This window comes from Thermobia domestica, chromosome 7 (genome assembly GCF_964235325.1).
Source record: "Thermobia domestica chromosome 7, izTheDome1.hap1.1, whole genome shotgun sequence".
NCBI lineage: Eukaryota > Metazoa > Arthropoda > Insecta > Zygentoma > Lepismatidae > Thermobia > Thermobia domestica.
The window spans coordinates 7297706-7317346 of NC_137460.1; the positions used below are offsets into that span (position 1 = coordinate 7297706).

The 19641-nt window shown below is 35.6% G+C and overlaps 1 protein-coding gene across 5 annotated transcripts; it reads left to right on the forward strand.

Annotated features, from left to right (window-relative positions):
* Nucleotides 1-18842, forward strand: LOC145689841 (box C/D snoRNA protein 1). 5 transcript variants are annotated; one of them, XM_081764068.1, is made up of 7 exons: nucleotides 1-132; nucleotides 3023-3204; nucleotides 6382-6476; nucleotides 8062-8240; nucleotides 10857-11018; nucleotides 15512-15636; nucleotides 18339-18842. In XM_081764068.1, exons 2-7 carry the CDS (start codon nucleotides 3030-3032, stop codon nucleotides 18671-18673), a joined length of 1071 nt encoding a protein of 356 aa, XP_081620194.1. In that variant the 5' UTR covers nucleotides 1-132; nucleotides 3023-3029; the 3' UTR covers nucleotides 18674-18842. The 5 variants fall into 5 exon arrangements, with proteins under 5 accessions (XP_081620194.1, XP_081620192.1, XP_081620193.1 ...); XM_081764066.1 differs by having other exon boundaries at nucleotides 4-108; XM_081764067.1 differs by lacking the exon at nucleotides 1-132 and adding an exon at nucleotides 163-236.
* The last annotated feature ends 799 nt before the right edge of the window (nucleotides 18843-19641 follow it).

Consider the following 19641-nt stretch of genomic DNA (forward strand, 5'->3'; position numbering starts at 1 on the left):
ATTTACTTTGGTTTGCCAAAAAATGTACTTGTGGTATTTTTGTCTAAACGAAGCTTTGAAAAGTACTGGCTACATTGCTAATCTGCGGAATATGGCGACAGACGCCAGGTGAGCACATGGGTGTGAGAGGAGGTAATTATGTTGTGAAAGTGCGAGTTTATGGTAAATTAATAGTAAATGGCTTTTGTGAAAAAGGATTTCTCCCACGATGAAGATATTTTTGAAAATTTAGTGTGGTGGGAATTTTTCATTTATTGTGATGATCCACTTGTAAGAATGTTTTTCAAGGAAACTTTAAACAGTTACCCAAATACTGATTGGACTGGCAGGATACTCAAAACAGCTTGTCGACCTGAGTTTAAATCTCTAATTGTATACTGTGACGAATTACTTGCAGTACCTGTTACCAAATAGCAGCCATGTGATAGTACTGGTGATTTTATTGTAAGACTACTTCAAGGAACCGTCAGTGACTTAAACGTGAGAATAGTTTCGTATAGGATGCTGGTGGACCAACTGTAACTGCTTTGGAAATAATATTAGGTGTAAAATTCGTGCAGTTTAACATGTGATGTTTATTACGTTCAGGTTTAGTTAAAGCACACCACTCGAAATGATGAAAAATTGCATTTTTTTCACTAATTGCCGTTTTTTTCTCAGTGTGATTAGCACTGGACAACATGACAATACTGCACTTAGCATTGATATAGTTAAACAGGGCAACCGGAAGTAATTGTTGAAGAATTGTAATTCTTTCACGATTTGCGTATAAATACAGCGTCGGAACATACAATATTACAAAGATCACAGTGCAAAAAGCAAACTAGCACGAATGTTATAAAATAGGGCAGGGCGAAGCTGGTGTTTTCGCGCAGTTATGCGTCCTAAGGGAGCAGGCACGTAGGCAAATGTAGTGAAAGTACGTGGTTTTCTGCAGTGAGGAGTTCCTTTACCACTTGTAATTGTTTCACACTAGTAACGTTACACTTGTGTTCAGCTTCTTTATTCCGCCTGGGGTACATGGTACCGGTATCTAAAATAGTCATATAACCGTTGTGATGATTTCACAGTAGTAATTCTACATTTTTAAACATAAAATATAGCTGTAGCAATTACCATTTAATTCTGCCGCCTGCAAAAATTTGTTCCGTATAAATATATTTGGTCCGTGTTCCGTTAAGGGGGTCCAGTGTCTTTGACACCACTTCCTTCTATTGATTTTCGTTTGATTGCATGATATAACGTTATATTAGGTTAGGGTAGCTTAAGAGGTCCAGTGTAGTTTTAGACCCCCTTAACGGAACATGGACCATATATTTTTTCCATCCAGAGTACTGGATTGTATCTGTATATTCTGCAAAATGTGGTGCTGCTATATCTGACCATTGAGTCGTAATAAAGGAACAAACCTGGCTACTAACTCGCATTCACTTGCCACGCTCGCTCGGCATTACTATATGAATTGAGTACTGAGCTTTGATAAAGAAAAGTCCTGGCTACTAACCCACCATTACCATTTCAAAAGCTTCCTTACCGGAACATTATTCGTGTGAAAAGAAAAAAGAAAAACTGCTAGATGATCAGTACAAACAATAATGATATCTATTGGGTTCAGGATTGGGTTAAACTATCTAGTTGACCCAGGGGAACATAAGAAACAGTGGCGCGAAGAATATACGCGTAAGACTACAGTCATAACTTGTACTAATGTATTTTTCTTTCGTGCTCGCTTTGAGCTATATCTGACAGGTCTTTCAGTAGACCATATTCAAAACTAAACTTTCAAAAGGTTCTAACAGATTTACGTAGGATATTGACAGTGTATATTGTGCAACATTATTGTAATTATGGCGTTTGGCATGCATGGTGGTTGTATGTTGTCTTTACTTGCGTCTTAATGTATTTTTCCCAGCGTTTGAACGTGTATGACATATAGCAAATGATTCTCATAACAAATAAATTGCTGTAAACATTATTGTAAGACCTATACTCAAAATTATCAACAAGAATACGACTTCCAATAGCATTTGTAGTGGTTTAACGGTAATAACTGATTTTGTAAACATAAAATAGTTTTCTTACCTTGTGTGAAAGTACAACACCTGTGGAAATTAAAATCTTACATATCCCTGTTCCATGCAGTCATTAATTTTAATTGTAAAATAACCATACTTGTTGACTTAATCTCGTAAAAACTACACCACAATTTTAAAATGTTATGGTCATAAAATATAAATTTTACTGGCCATTGAAAATTTTTAGTGGCGCCGTGCAGGAACGCACACAGAAGATACAAGTAGTAATGTAAAAAAAAAAAAAAAAAAAAAAAATGTAAATTCGGTTACTATGTAAACTGCATTAGCCAGACAACTTGATATGTCTCTTTCCTACCCAAATAGTTAACATGTGTGATCTCGAAATTGATCTCTGGTGGAATACTTGAATGTGATACAAACCCAACTATTGACTTGGATCACACTTAAAACAGAAGTTCCTTGTCATATAGCTTCGTTGACATAGCTATAATTTCAAAGAGAAGTATAATTTCAAATAGTTCATTAATTTATTATCGGGTCATTCCATGTCAAGTCAACCACCGAAAAAACCTGACCAGCTTTGATCTCTTTCATTTTAGGTGTAAATGAAGTACTCCTAGAGATAGAAGAAATAGAGAAGTTTCAGTTCTTTATATGACATAGTTATCCAGTAGTACTACATCAAAGTTAGAAACACCATTTTCCACCAACATGTAATCACAAAATTAACAATTTCTCAGGCTAAATGGAGATAGAGGGATGAAAATTGTACGAAATTACAGCTTTTGTAATGAGTATTCATTTGATGTGCGCCATAATTACGTTACGAGTTACAAAACACACCTTAACTTCAGTGTGAAAATGAACTATTGCTAATATCAAGAAAATAGACACTTTTAAGTTACAAACGTTAACCTAGAAATTAAATGCCAAGAATTAGTATGTACCGGTATCTGAAATTTATAACAGAGTAATTTTCTTTTCAGGTCAGTTATGTGTGAAGTATGTAATGGGAAGAGCGCTAACTATACTTGCCCCAGATGTGAAGTGAAAACTTGTTCACTTAAGTGTTGTAAAATACACAAGAAAGAGATTGGGTGTGATGGTGTCAGAGATACAACTACGTACAAACATATCTCAAAGTTTACCAACATGGACCTGCTTAGTGGTAAGCTTCAATAGAGTTAAGTAGGGAAAACTGTCATCCGGGAATTCATATTCTCAAGAACCACTTTTCTTGAAAAGTAACAGTTCGAGACATGTAAATTGGTTCTATAGACAGAATCTTCTAAATTTATCAGAGGAACCAATTCCAAATAAATAAGATAGCTATTATTAAATGATATACAGTGAAATCTCTGAGTAACGAACATTGATAAGACATGATTGTTTGTCCGTAAATGACAGGTGCCCGTTACAGGAAGGTCAAACAAATTTACTTTTATTATTATTATTAGTTTAACATCCCAGAATTATGCACTGAGGATAGAAGGAGACTGTGATAATCATACCGAATGAAATGAGGAAAGTGGGAAGAAACTGGACAACTCCGACAAAATCCACCCACACCATGATTCTCCACCAAAAAGTTCACTTGGCGCGAGCTGGAATCGAACCTGGGACCTTACTCACCAGAAGTTATCATCTGCCACTGAGCTACAGCGACATCCCAATAAAAATACAACCTAAATTACTCACATTTCATGCAATAAATACAAGTGCATTAGTTTTAAATGCAAATATAGGCTAATATCGAAATTATGCATCCAACTTTCGAATTATTGGAGAAAATTTTCCAAATAGGGGAAAATAAAAGTCCCAAAGGAAAAAAATTCCGCGTAGAATACTTGGCCTTACGACAGGGTCTCTACGATCATTTTTAATCATTGAAGAATTCTACCAGAAAACATTTTATTATCAGTAGAGAAAACAACAATTTCAAGTTTAGCTGCCTGTTCTGTGTGGTAGTTCACCATGTCAGGCCGTTGGCTTATAATCCATAATGTCGCTATTATTTCCGTTGTCTACAACTATAATACTCTGTAGTAAAATGCATATTGTTGTTGTTTGTAAATAAGAGCACATATTGGGTGTTTGTAAACACAACCATGCAAAATATTACAGCATATAATATTGGTAAAGATACAAGATTAGTATTAATATTACTACTAATTCTGTTTTATCTAGACATTTATAAGAAATTAAACGTACAATGGATGAAGTACAGATATCAGAACGTAAAATCTCAAGATGTTTTTTCGAAGCTTTCCACACTTTCATGAGAGTCAAAATTGAATTAGGGTCAGAGAAATCTTAACACTGTCACAATGCTGTGTCAAGGTAAAAATGGAAATATAATAAAACGTAATAATTCATTTTTACAAATAAAAATTCAATACTGGTATCAGGTCAGTCTTAAGTTTACAAGTGCTTCCAATTACATGAACCAATAGTTTCTTACAATATTCTTTCCTGCTTGGTAGGAGGAAAAAGTAAGAGCAAAAATATATGGTGTGGATATTTTTTTCATAATAAAGATTTGTTATAGGTCTGGGTGCATTGCTGATGACAAAAGAAGCTGTTTTCACTTTTCAAATTACCGGCTGAGAAACATGATAGGAAATCGTATTTTCGAAACGGTTTGCTTGGCATATAAAAATGAATTTGCTCAAACAAATTCGCAGCTTCAAATAGCTGTTCTGAACTTCTTCGCAGTAGATTTCAGTATTGTTCGAAAGTACATAAATTACCTTATTTCAAACGTCCTGTCTCCAAATTACTTGTACTGTGTGATAATGGGACTCGGGACTTTAAAAGAGCGCGGCATCTGCTATTTTAAACCAAGTATTAGTAGATTTCAAAACTAATTCCTTATTTTTTTAATTTAAATTTATCCAGAAAAACATTCCCACTGCTAGCCTGGGAATGTTCTTGGAATTAGGTGGCTGTCCTGGTCAGCTAAATTAAAACAGTCTCCCAACCTTCAAGAGATGGTTGGGAGAAATAAAATTGAAAATAGGTTTTAAACTTGCAGTAGCATTTATTTAAATCTCCTTTACTGGAGAAATTGAATTTTAAGAGACATTTATATCTCGGGTGTTCCAAGATGGCGCTCACGGACTGGAACACTATTCTATAAATCCAGTTGCAAAATGGCTCTTGTCCATTTATTTCAAATACCAGAAAACCGACAAAAACTGTAGAATCGATGCGTTTTTTGGAACTGGAAATATTTTAAGTTCAAGTTTTTCACATGAACAACCTTAAGTATTCCTAGTTCTATGCAGATCCTGGTATTTTTCTAAGTTTTCTGAAATTTACTGTAAATGGACAAGAGCCGTCTTGAAACTGGACGATTCAAGTCATAATTAACCGAAAAATGTATTTAATTGTATACTTTTCGGGTCCTCGTCTAGAGACGCGAATTGCACTATGTGGCAACGTCACAGATAAAGAACCGCACAGAAGATCTACCAATCCATCAAATAGTTATATCAATTCTTTCCAGATGGCAGTTAAAGTCGATAGACGTTGACATTAGCACCACCTATTAGCAATCGATGTAACCGCTTGATGGATTCGTAGAGCAATGCTAATGGTACCAAATTAAGTTGCAACGTTGCCATATAGTGAAGTTTTGATTCCCTATAGCAGCTGAAGGAGCCCCTGGAGGGTATGATCTTATAGAGCTGGGTTGTTCGTGGGCGCCATTTTTTGAACACTCGATTATATTTATACACGATCGTTACAATGTCTTTTTCTTCAAGAGCTCATCCGTGGCTAAGTGGTTAGCGTACGCGCCTTTGGCGTGGGAGGACCGAGTTCGATTCCCGGCGAGAGCTCATATGGTTCGGATTCCACGTTAATCAGTAGGTCCACGTCTCATAGAGCCTCGCTGCTGAACGTGACGTTAAACTCAAAATCAAGATAAATCTTTTTCTTCAATTAGCATTTCAGTTCTCAGCTCCATGTTCTCTGAAGAAGGATCTCAACAATTTAATAAAATATATAAGAAATAGGAACATATATTTTAAAAAATTGCAATTTTTACTGTCGGAAGAAGAAAAATGGAATAATTTCTGAAATATCAAATGTTCATGTACCTTTTCCGTTTTTAGAGAGCATGGATGTGAGTGAAATTTGTTTTTGAACATCATCACCACTCGCAATACTGGGATAACTATTCCTTATGTTCGTTAAGTAATAAATATTTCACTGGTTTACTTTGTTACTGTTTCACTTTTCGTCTTTCAGGGGCATTATATTTATAACCTAAAAAGTTAATGTATATATGAATGTATTTCTGTTTATGCTATTTTAATATACCTGTATCTTTTTTTGACAGATTACAGATTTCTGGAAGATATAACTCGTTCTGTTGATTCTTGTATCAGAGACCCCACTCGACATTTCACTAGAATCAGAAAGGAGTTACCTTTGGTAAGTTGATGCGTAAAATGATGTGTATTTCTTTTTCCTGAACTTAGATTAAAGTTTTCAAGATAAAATGTAATAGATGGGGGGAGGGGGGCACGGCGGCTCAGTCATTGAGCTCTCTTCTCTGGTGCGTGGGGTCCCTGGTTTGATCCCCGACCAAAGAAGTTTGTAGTGGACAACATCGTGTCCGTGGATTTTCTCGAGTACTCCCACATTTTCATTCTACCAATTGTATATCTGTTATTTCTTTATGTATTAGCTGTTAAAATTTTTGCTCGTCATAAAAGAGGAAAAGGAAAAATGTGGAAGCTGAGGGAGCGTAAGGTATACGTCTAGCGTTTGCAGCAAGCTTATAGCCTCTGTTTTGATTTCTCATTGAAGAGTTGGAATGATGTAACGTTTATTAAGCGTTATGAAGACAAGTGGGAGAATGCGAGAACGAAATGCTTGGACTATAAAAGAAACATTATATTAATTACACATAAAAAGTACACAATTATTCCTATATGAGATGATATAATTAAAGATAGATTGCATTAATTCATATACTTAATAAACCTATTTAATTTTAATCTTGCAACAATGCAGAGTGTACTTTCCTCAATTAATAAAGAATAATACGAACAAAACTTTTATAGTAAGACTATCCATGGCTTTGGATTGATTATTTTAACAAAAGAAACACTGACCAAAGCTTAAAACCCACTTTATTTTAAATTATAATTTGTAACGGTTTCGCATATCTAACATATCCTTCTTCCAACATTATCGACAATAAATGAAAGTACAGACACATATATATAGTCATTGTTGTGACAAAGTTTAAATTCTTTTAACAGACATGTATAGTCATTGTTATACTTTTTTTTTTTTTTTTTTCTATTTGCTGAGGCCTTCAGTCAATCTCGTAAGTCTTCTTGTTCAATTTCCAACTAATCACGTTCCGCCATTTTTGGTTCTTATAAGGGCTTTTTTTTTATGTATATTTATTTATTTTCTTCTTGTGTATGCAATCCAAACTTCCTTGCCATAATTCATTAATAAGTAAGCCTCCTGTCCAGTTCATCAGTTTCTCTTCCTACCTTCTTTATCCAATCTCTTCTTTCTACTCCCTTATTATCATTCTTTTCTCCATCTCCAATACTTCTCTTATCCAAATTAGTTCCATGATTCGTCTCCTTAACATGTTTATATATGGCATTGGTATCTCTTCCTCCTAGCATCATCTTCATGTTGTTTTATCCTTTCTTTCATTCTCTTCCTGTATATGACATATCACAGTCCTCACACCATACACTGTAGATGACTCCTTCTTCCTCTTCATTAATCTTTTTAGTTCCTTTTCTGTTCTTCTTCTTTACTGATCTTAATAAATTTTTTCCACTCTTTCTATAAGTTCTGACCCCTCCTTTCTTCAATCAATTCTTCATTTTCTCCGTTTCTTCTCCCATAATTCCTATACCATGACATTTTCCACTCTCATCCTCTTCATTTATAATTTAAAATTAAGTGGGTTTTAAGCTTTGGTCAGTGTTTCTTTTGTTATTACTTTTATCTAATTCGGCTGTTATATTTCTGTGTGTTGCAGCATTTATTTCGTCTAAGAGCAGCTGCCACTAGACGTGGAGTTCGTCTGCAATACCTACCTCAGAATTTTCTTCGCCACAAAGAAAATACAACGTTCTTCGATTGGAAAGAGCAGGTCATTTTCTGGAGAATAGAATGGATTTTCCCGCAGGCTGATAACTTGAAAATTGTTGATGCAAGGTACGCTATTGAAACTTGAATATTGGCCACTGTGAGTTCTATTGAAAAGTGGCCAACTTACAGAAGATTAATGTATTTTGATACGAATGCTAATATAATATAGGAAAGTTACCAATTACAGGGCTCATAGCGAGTCACTTTTTTTTTTTTTTTTTTTTTTTTTAACTAAAAATTACTTTTTTTTTCAAATTTGTCACTAAAATTTACTTTTTTTTGGGAGGTAAAGTGATTTTTTCGTGTGATTTATGTTTTGCATTGGCAGTTTTCTAGGAAAATTATTATAAAAATAAATGGAGAAAGACAGTAACTTGTTACTCATTATTCTTCTGAAAACTTCAGTACTTGCAGCCACATGTGAAACAGTTAGCTTTATTCTCGCTGCGGCTTTTGTTCTTTCTAAAGCACAGTGGATGGTTGGTGGATGCTTAAGTTCTCAAGGTGGGGTTGTGAACCCTTCTGTGTCTATTCTTTCTTCTTATCATAATAGTCTTTTAGTTTTCTCTCGTAATAGTTAACGCTCCGCTCAACGTTGTGTGCGCGTGTGGTTCGTCTTGTGTTATGCTTCTTGTATGATGTTCTTAAGAGTAGGTGATGAATTAGAATATTTCATGGCTTTGAGAACTCTCAATGCTAACTAAGTTAAATATAATATCTGGGATGAAGAAATTCGGAAATAGGCCAGAACTGGTTCCACTTACCCAGAAGCTTCTTACATCTGCTAAGTCTGCTTACCGTAACTACAAAGCATACTTAGAAAACATAAGAAAGGAGGAAGCTCAGAAAGAAGTAAAGAAGAAAAGATGAAACAAAACAACAAACAGAGAGGTGATGGAGAAATTGGCAAAGAAAAAAGGGACATGATGAGCTTTTGGTCAGAGACCAGACCACTATGAGCCCTGCAATTATTATCTACATATTGATATGTATTTTATAACTTTTACTTTCTTATTAGGTTTAACGAAAAAAGTCCAAGGATGATACTTACACCAGTCGATACATGTTATAGAGCTGAACTAAGCGAGATACTTAAGGATAAATTCTCATGTGTAGTTTTTGAGAAAAATGTTAGTGTTTAAACATAATACTTTGTTAAGTAGAAGGTTGTATCTCTTGGTCTACTTCTTCTAACTAATGGGCACGATGGCTCAGTGGTAGAGCGCTTATCTCTGGTGCGAGGGGTCCCTGGTTCGATCTCGACCAAGTAAGTTTGTGGTGAACCTCGTGCCTGTGGGTTTTCTCGGAATACTCCCGTTTCCTCCTAAATTATCATTCTACCAATTCTTCTATCATCATTCCCTTGCCTTAGTAAGTCTCCCTTAGCCTAACAGGCATAATCGTGGGGCATTTCATTTCATGTTATACTTCTTCTAACTGACAGACGTACTACTTGCAACCACGATCCGGATGAAAATACCTGTCATTGTATTGGAGTAAGTTAACCTTTATACACCGGGCAGGGGTTTGAACGAATCAAAGAGTAATGATTGGATACCTCGTTGAAAGGCTTATGTAACACTGATTCCAACAAGGTAACGCTTGTGCAGTTCCTGACCTGTTCGTAGAAGGAGAAACAAAAAATCTTTTTAAAATATGAGAAAAACTAGAATTTGGGAGGACCTGGCAACCCTTATGGTCACTCTATGCTGGCAAAATGAAGCTAATGTGTAGGCAATACACTTGTGGCAATAATATTTGTTTTTTTAAATGATAGCCATTGCTGCAATACAAAGCAAGATAGCTAAAAGTTCAGAACAAAATTCCTATAACAACGCCCTGTATATCATTTTAGAAGGAGAGCGTTCACCTTTGGTGCTAGGGGTCTCGGGTTCAAACCCTGCTCCCGCCAAGTGAACTTTGTGGTGGACAAACACCGTGTGCGTGGGTTTTCTCGGGGTTCTCCCGTTTCCTCCCACTTTCTTCATTCCACCATTTTTCATTCATTAATCATTATCACCGTCTCCTTTAGCCTAACCGGCATAATCGTGGGACGTAAAACTCAAAATTTCATTTCATTTTAGAAGGGTTGTTGCAGACCTTCACGTCGCCCCGCTCCTCTCCTCACCATAGTACCACGTTATGTGCACACAATATTTTTCATTGTTCTCCGTAGAAAATACAGAAACAAGAATTAAAGCGTCTAGAACAATTCAGTGAAAAGATATCTTGTCTTATAGGAACCGTCCAGAAAACGTAATTTACGTTAAAAAAAAAAAGGAAAACTTTGCCCCTTCCGTATTTTCCCTGTATAAGCAAGTACTTTGGCATGGTATTAGCGTGTAATAGACTACTTCATTGCGTCACATACCAATTTTTATGACTGTACCCCAAGGGAAAGAATAGCCCCCAAAAAAACTGATACAAAAAAAATCACGAAATTTTACCCTCCCCACTCTGCCGTATTATCCCCCAAATACGTAAAATGCATTATCAGCGGCAAGCTTCATCCTTGAAGAATACATTGATATCAAAATTATCTTACTAGCTTAGTTAGGGGCTAAGCTATTAAGGTTTTCAAACTTGATGTAGCAGTTGCGTCGTTCGGCATGTAGAGGTTAAAATGTGATTCTACAGCATGAATTAACTGTGAATGATTATATTTTTATTATTATTTTTCAGAGTGCCTGAAGAACATCGTTTGTCATTTGCTCTAAATAAACATCTGGATCCGGTTGTTGCAGATCCAAAGTTAAAGGAAAGGTTAATGTACTACCAAGCAGCGAGAGTGAAAGGAGTTAAATTATTGCTCAGGGCGGAAAATTTACCAAGAGCTAGTTCAAGGTAATATAAATCTCTTAGATAATAAAGTAGATTAGATTTGCTCTGACGAATGTTCTTTTCTATTAGCTTTCAGTGTATTCTACCACACTTGAAAAATTTATGGCGCAAGCAGGATTTTATTTCGGGAGGGGCCAAGACTAGCTAGTACAATAGTTTGCAAACTATGTGCTGCATCATCTGATGCGGATAAAATTGAAAGTTTGAATTTTCCGTACTACAAGAAATTTAGTTATTCCTATTATTAACATGCTAAAAGGTCTTAAAATAAAAATTCAAATTCACAAATTCCCTGTTATAAACGATTACAATTTTTAAAACTCGCACTCTAATTATTGTTGTGTAAATCTTTATTTTTGCTTGTCATTACGCGCACTTTACTAACATTTATTACTCTTAAGAAGTTAATTTAGGGTTTTCACTTTTTTTCCCCTTTTATACGGTGCTACGACTTAATTCAATATTCGCTTATACATTGATCTATTTTAGATTTATTGATACATTACAAACTTTGCAATACTACTCAATAAAATGTACGAAGAATACATTTTACAATTTATAACGACAGACTTTTAAATGTAGTCGTGAACTAATTGAAATTTTCAAACCGTATGGTAAAGGTGCTTTCCAAGACCAAACACTTAAATAGTTATAAAAAAAATAGTTAAATGCTACAATATTATAAACAACATATAAGCTATCAATTTCAATTACCGTTCATGTACATAACTTCACAAAATTATGTAAGAAAGGTTAAAAAATGTATTAACATTTGGCACATAAACATCGACAGATTAACAAGTTCATACATAGCACATTCTTGTTAATGAATAAAATATACCTTTATTAAATGATCCCTAAAGCTATTCGGTACAATATTCTACAATTAATTCACAATTTGAGAATTTTCCCATATGTACAGTTTGATATCTAATCGCCTTGGCTTCTTTACAAGTCCATTTATTCGAACAGGACAGCACTAAACAATCGCAAAATGATATTTCGCACATGTTGTCTCATGTCTCAATGCAGATTAAGAGCACTCTTCACGAATGGTGCGTGTATGAGAGAGAGTTTGCATATTTTTAATGATACTAGACAAGTGACATGGAATAAAGATTTTCAGGAAATTTCAACAAAAATTTGTCTGCAGTGCTGCTGTATAAGATAGGCCAGGTTAGTTTCGAGAGAGGCCCGGTTCCCCCGAGCTCATAGCTAGTTGCGCCACTGATTGTGTACATGTTCATATAATAAATATTTTTACACTGAAAGCATTGCGTACATAGCTTTCGAGCCAATATGATTGATCGTTTAAAAACAGAAAGAAAAAAGTTCAAAAAGTAAAATAAAATAAAAATGAAAAACAAGAATGAGAGAGAGAGAGATAGAACATAATGTCCAATCATATGTTACAAAATAGTCATATATACATATACAAGGTGTATATAAAATTCCGGGGCCATCGTCGGAGATGCGGAAATATGGAAAAAGAAGAAAATTGTTGGAAATAGATTATTTTCAATCTAAAATGCTGGATTTTTTTTTTTTTTTTTTTTTTTTTTTTTTTTTTTTTTTTTTTTCCTCAACACCAGCCGTTTGGATTCCACACCATTAAGGCGCCATACGTTAAATGAGAAGCAAAGTTTTCAGTTCAGTAGAGGGTATGCAAAAATGGCACGGTGAATGTGTACATTGTTATGTGAGGGAACCTTAAATATATTTTCGAATAATGCTGTACTGTTGATATAATAACTAATTATTCTACAAATACCTATTTTATTTGTTAAATGCCAACAATATTGTACATGGTGTCGATTGGTCACGAAATCAGAAAACAGTTATGAAATAAAAGAAAAAGTCACGAAATTTATCTTTTGGGTCACGATTTTTTTATCTGTACAACTATAAGTAGAGGCTCAAAATTTTTGTTCTATTAAACGTCAAAACTCACCGCCAAAAATGCCTATGGTCGGCTTTAGGCGCTACCAAATCGCAAGCAAAGCACGCTTCTATCGCATGCATGAAAAATTCAATGAAGAACACGAAAGACGAAACAAAATCAAGGTGGAAGCAGAAGGAAAAAGAGTTGAAGAAGGGAAAAAGGAGATTATTACAACTAAGATGATCGAAAAAGCTCAAAAAAGGGTAAAAAAAAATATTAGCCAATTTAAAAGAGAGAGACAATTCATCAATACAACTGTTTACAATCGGTGCGACATTTTTAAAGGATTACTAAGGATTTGTCCATTTATGTCTTTGAAAGTCCAGGGAACAGTCTTTGAAGGTAGAGATAGGATAAATACAAGTGCTACAGAATATAGGTACTGGTATTAGTTTTTGAATGTTACGAAATTTTGTGGTTTGGTAAAGAAAAGGTCATGAAACTTCATTTTGTAATTTTAGTAGACACCCTGTTCTAGAATTCAAAGTTTTTCGATACGCCATTATAATAAGGTCGGGTAAATCTAACAAGTGTTATTTGTGTTATCCTTCTTGTCTTGTCTTGTCTTGTCAGCTGCTGTTAGGGTTGCACGTTATTATACTAATATATTGGACTGTTACAAACCATAAAGTTACACAGGTAAAAATGCTTTTAAAAATAACGATACAAGGTGAGTTGCGTCATCCACCTTCCACTCGTTCTGCAAATAGAGGCAACAGTCACAGTTTTAAGAAATGTTATCTCATGCACATGCGTATAACTGTGATGAACAACTCATCTTTTCTGGTTAAAATACGTGATGGAGACAATCTATCTGTTTTAGTAGCTTCTAAATTTGAGATATAGTTCAGTGATATGACCGGATGCTTTATGCATATTTTTTCTCACCCTTCCGTGTCAATGAGCCATTGTGATTTGTTGTGTTTTCGGGTTTTGTCGATAATCATATTAAGTCTCAATCCGTATTATAAAAGGGAAACGTCCCAGTCTATGAATAGCGTTAATTCCTTATATATCGTGACGATTTAACTGTATTGTATTATTTCAGTTACTGAAATACGCTTTAGCGTACATTTTTCTAAAATAACCTCTTACTTGCACCACGAACTCTGTTCTTGTTGATTTGGCGTGGGAGTCCCGGTTTCGATTCCCGGCGGGAGCTCATGTGGTTCGGATTCCACGTTATCAGTAGGTTCCGTCTCATATAGCCTCGCTGCTGAAAGGGACGTTAAACTGAAAATCAACTCAACTCTGTTCTTGTTGAAGAGTCTGTTTTGACAATATTTCGGTCATCCCTGTGACTTAGTACGTGCAGTGTTGTCTCAAATCCCGGGGTGATTTAGATAAAGATCTTACTGTCATCTATCTCAAATATTGTAGTTTTTATTTTTGCGTCGTCGGCAGGAGAATTCGCATTAGCTGTTTCAGTTCGACTACTGCCAAGCGTTCCGCCTGAGAAAATCCATGTTGGAAATATTCTACGGGTTTAGATATAATCAAGAACGGTGCATTTTTGTATTACACAGGGTGGCTCGTAATTATACATATTATGTTTCAAAGACTGCGGTAAAGAAACTAGGAATACAACTTGAAAATAAAATTGAACATAAACACATTACTCTCATACCTTTCCTCACAAGAATTTTAATCTCTGTTGTTCATGGTATGGTCCACCTATCCACCATCTAAATCGATCCATGCCTGGAGATGAAGAGCAACGTTGTCATAAGCAGCTTGAAGGACCTGTACTGGTATCCTGTGGAACTCTTCTGTAGTAGCTTGCCGTAGTTCGGCCAAATTGCTTATGTGTTATTATACACTTTGTCCTTTAAAACACTCCATAAGAAAGAAAATCAGGTGGTGTGAAATTGGGAGATCGAGCTGGCAACTCCACAGCCCGACGTCGACCAATCCAACGGTTCGGTAATGTTTCGTTTAGGCAATCTGGCACTGGTATGGCATAATAATAGCGGTGTTCCATCTTGCGTCTTCACCACTATCAGGCTACACAGTGTTGCTATATCGAAACTTATGTCCAGAATTATAAATACAGTCAGTCAAATAATTACGTACACATAATTAATCGTACGCATAATTATAGGTCGCCCTGTATCAATAAAGAAATGAGAAAATCTTCCGATTGTGCAGCAAGTTGTATCTAATTCCCTTGATTAAGATAAAAGTAATGTCCAGAATAATGTAAAATGAAGAAACACATTACTATCCACCACATTTACATTTGAGCATTAATATTTATGCTAAATAAAAACTAGAAAAATAGATAATAAAAATGTAGACAAACTAGAAACAAGAAGTTAAAAGTGAAATATTAGAATTTTTAACTAAACACGATTTTAACCTAGAGCGTAGAGCGAGCCAATGGCTTGGAGAAACTAGTTTTTTCATTTCATTTTTTATTTGCATATATCCGCGTTGGGATTGGTATGTGATAAATTGTTATGATAAGACAATAAAAGAATGTTTTCTTTATAAATACGCTTGTTTCATTTCTAGCGTCGCGGCCATATGTTAACAACCTCATTTTGTTTTTCAGGTATTTTGAATTGGACTCATCTTTATCTGTAAGAGCTAACTTACAGGGCAAAACAATCGTTGAATACCCCGTTATTCATGTTGTACTTAAGGACCATGCATATGTGTATGACATAATAACTCCCGGTAAGTAGCTATGGTACTTTTTACAATAGGATTTCAGTCATTTATTTAGGTCACTTTATTATTCAATCATATACTTTCATTTTTAAGTGGAGTGGAGTAGAGTGTATGTTTTATCAATAATTAGTTTAGATTGAGGGTAGTATTGATGTACACTGCTGTAACCAATATTCATAGGATTATTTCAGTTTTCTCAAGGTTCGAGATTCAAGAGTTCGTTAAAAAAACTTAAATACTTTATTTTATTTTATTTTATTTCTAATAAAAATAATATCTGGCTATAAAGCAAACACTTATTACGAGGGGTAATCAAAAAGTAAGGTTACAAAGACTACAGTGAAACGTGTATATATTATTTCATACAACCAATACACCCAACAGATAGTACAAACATTAGGTTATTGTTCGACATAGTCTGCATATCGGTTGAGACACTTGTCGCATCGTGGGATGAGTTTAACGATTTCCTCCTGGTAAAAATCCTGTCCTTGCGTGTTCAGCCACGTTGTCACGAAGTGTTTCACCTCCTCGTCTGAAGCGAAGCGACGGCTTCCTAGGTGCTCACTCAGGTGTTGGAACAGGTGAAAGTCGCTTGGAGCAAGGTCCGGACTGTAGGGAGGGTAGTTGATGTCCCAGCGAAACTGCTTCAAAAGCGTTGTGATCTTCTGAGTTCCTCATTGGCGATGTTTACTCTACCAGCCGCAAACTATCGACTCATTCTGCGATATGACCACGAGGCATTAAGTCCCTCCATAAACTTCTACGAGGTGCGGTTACATGTTTCGCTCACAGAAATCGAATAACTGAGTAGACTTCTTCGCGAGACCTGTTTTCCAAACGAGTCGCCATTTTGTGTTGACCTACAACTAGCGTCATACGTGGTGGGTGACTGAAACTCTGCACAGTTGCCAACTCCATGTATTAAAATTACCACACATTCCTCATTCTTCTATAACAGACGAAACTCCAGTAATATCAGTCTTGTAACTTTAGTTTCTGATCCTCCCTCGTATTAATGTATGTTAGTTTCGGCAGTATATAATTTCCTTCAAGAGAAAAGATTATTAATAATAATAAGTGTTTGCTTTGGTCAGATGTTATCTTTATTTAAATTACACGAATACGGGTTGAGAGGTTATGGACTGGTGATAAGTGACAAACATACAGCAATGAAGGAGGAAAATGTGGAAACATGTAACATGCGTATAATTAATGTTTAAATTTAACTTGTGCCTATGTGTTTTCAGAAGACAGCAAAACTTCCCAATTTGAAGTACGTTTAGTCACTGATTTTCCTTCAGTTTGATTTTTTTTTTAAATATAATTTTCTATAAGTGAAATATTCAATGTATTTTTTGTTTTTAAGTAATTAATTCTTTATTTCTGTAGTGATCTATTAATAAAAGGAACAATTGTAAACATGTCAGGGAATATCTTTTCCTCAAGAACTACAAAATGTGAAACTTTATTTGGAAAATGCGAAATAAGAAAAACGAAACGCGAAATTTTCAAATCCTTAATGCGAAAAACTCGTGCCTCTAGTAATAAGCTACCATGATTCTTTTTTGTCCACTCTGGGTGGCGTAAGTTAATCGTTATAGCAGTAACTACCAATAAATATAAAGCCGCTTGAAAAACTTCTCCATTGATTTATGTACTCAAGCAGAACGACCTCTGCAATTACGGGAACAACAGAAGTTTGCTCTCTTTTTTTTACAGATACACCCATGCCTTGTACAGCTGTTCATCTTCCTCTCCATGATATGAACTTTGCTATTGTTTTTGCAGACTGTGGGTTCTCATATCCGTACTAAGGTAGTGGTTCTCAACAGGTGTATCTCACAGTCCTATAGTGTGTGTCGCAAAATTTTAGAATTTAAAAACCATGAGAATGATTGTACCAGTCAGCGCCTCCGAGGCAGCAACAATGTTCAATAGTACACAGTCACTGCTTTGCAGAAACTTATACATTATTATAATTTATATTAATAATAATAAAATGAAACAGGTGTGTCGCATTGTTGTGGGCGTTTAATGTGTGTCGATAGTCACCTCACTGTACTAAGGAATGAACTTATTTGCACCACATCGGAGTACGCCCGAGTCTCCGATGTCTATGATGCATAATATCGGAGGCTCCAGTATCAGCAGCAACGGTGCCTGTTTTGTTACGATTCAACAGAGCTGTGATCTTTTTTCTTTGACATACAGAAACCTTTTGTCATACACTACTTGGCTATATAAGTGAACCAATATCCGAAAGAGCATAACTGTAGCCCTTCCAAAAGGTCGTAATTTTACATTTATTTGGCTATAGTGACGGAAAGGACACAAATGTAGTCCCCCAAAAGACCGTAATTTTGCACTTATTTGGCTATATAGCTGAAGCAATGTCGGAAAGGGCCCAAATGTAGCCCTCCCACAGGCAGCCGTATGACCATACTCACAACAGTCGTTTTTCCTTCAAGTCAATATACGCTACTTTGTAACTACCTGCAATAACTTCTTCGTGCTCACGCGTGCTGCCACCTAGCGATCGAATTCTTTACAATAAACCTTGAAACAACCTTCTGTACCACTGATTCTTGGACATATCTGGAATGAAAATGTAACATATAAAGCATAAATGCTGTATGTAAAACTTGAAGTAACCTATCAAAAACAAGATATGATTAACTACTAAACATTTTTCTCTTTCTTTGCAGAAGAGGAGGAGCTGATCTCAAACCGTTTTCGTGGAAGACCTAGTCGTCCAATGGAAGAGTGCCACGTGAGTGAAGAACCCGTCACAGAGAACGGAGTGCAGTCGAAAGTGGAGTGCTTCAGTATTTCTGAGCAGCCAGAGACTGAATCGCGGCTGAATAATTATTTATTTAATGGAGACTGTGTAGATGATGATAATAGTGATGAAGAAGAAGGAAGTAGTGATGAGGACATGAAGCGTGTTAAGCGAAGAAGAACCAATTACAAAGAACTTAATATTCCGTGTTATGACGTTTTAATAAAACAAGAAAATTCCATGTGTGATACAGGGACGTGAAGATAATTTTTTAAAAAAAGATTTTCTTTTTGTATAATTTTGTACAATATTGAACTTCCCTATACAGACTTTGTACGTTTTTGAAATCTGCTGTATGAAACAACTCAACATTCTTCAAGCTGTATTAATCACGAATAAATTCAGATGTTTTCTTTTTTAGAAAAAAAAATGTTTATACCAATATTTTAAATAGCATCACTAGTTCTTTTCGGGAATCACGGCTTTGTATTATATTTCAACTTTGCTTAAATTCATGAAATGCAAGGAACAATCAAATAAGTTTTGTCCCCTCGCGTAAAGAGAATAGGGCTAGAGGTTTGAAGCTGACTCTGATATAATTTGTCATTTTATACAATCACCGTAAAAAGTAAAACACTTCTCCAAACGATCTTTCACGTCCATAGTCCTTTATAAACTTTTTCCGCAATTGCTTTGTTTTGGAAACAAAAGAGCAGTTTGACGGCGTGAAGTTAGGAAAATATGTCGGATGGGAAAGTAACCAAGTCTTTGTACAACGTTGTCTCCTGACTAGTGTGGGTGGAAGCATTGTCGACTAACTATGGTTGTCCCCAGCCAAGTGGATTTTATTGAGTAAAATTGGGTTTTAAATTTTGTACGTGTCAGCGCGGCCCCGGAAGGGAATTCCATAGTTTTATGTGTAAATAGAACATGAGTAGAATACAGTTACTTAAAATACCATTTAAGCATTCATGTTCTATTGTACACAAAACTATGGAATGCCCGTGTGGGGCCGCGGTGGTTTAGTCTAGAGAGATCATTTCTGGCGTGTGGGGTCCCTGGTTCGGTCCCAGTTGTCGCCAAATGAGATTTTTGATAGACAGACTCCGTGTACATGGGTTTTTCTCAAAGTTCTCCCGTTTCTTCCCACTTTTGTCATACTACCGTTATCATCCACCTCATCATCGTCTTCCTTAGCATTGGCACCCAATCTTGAGACACTGAACTAA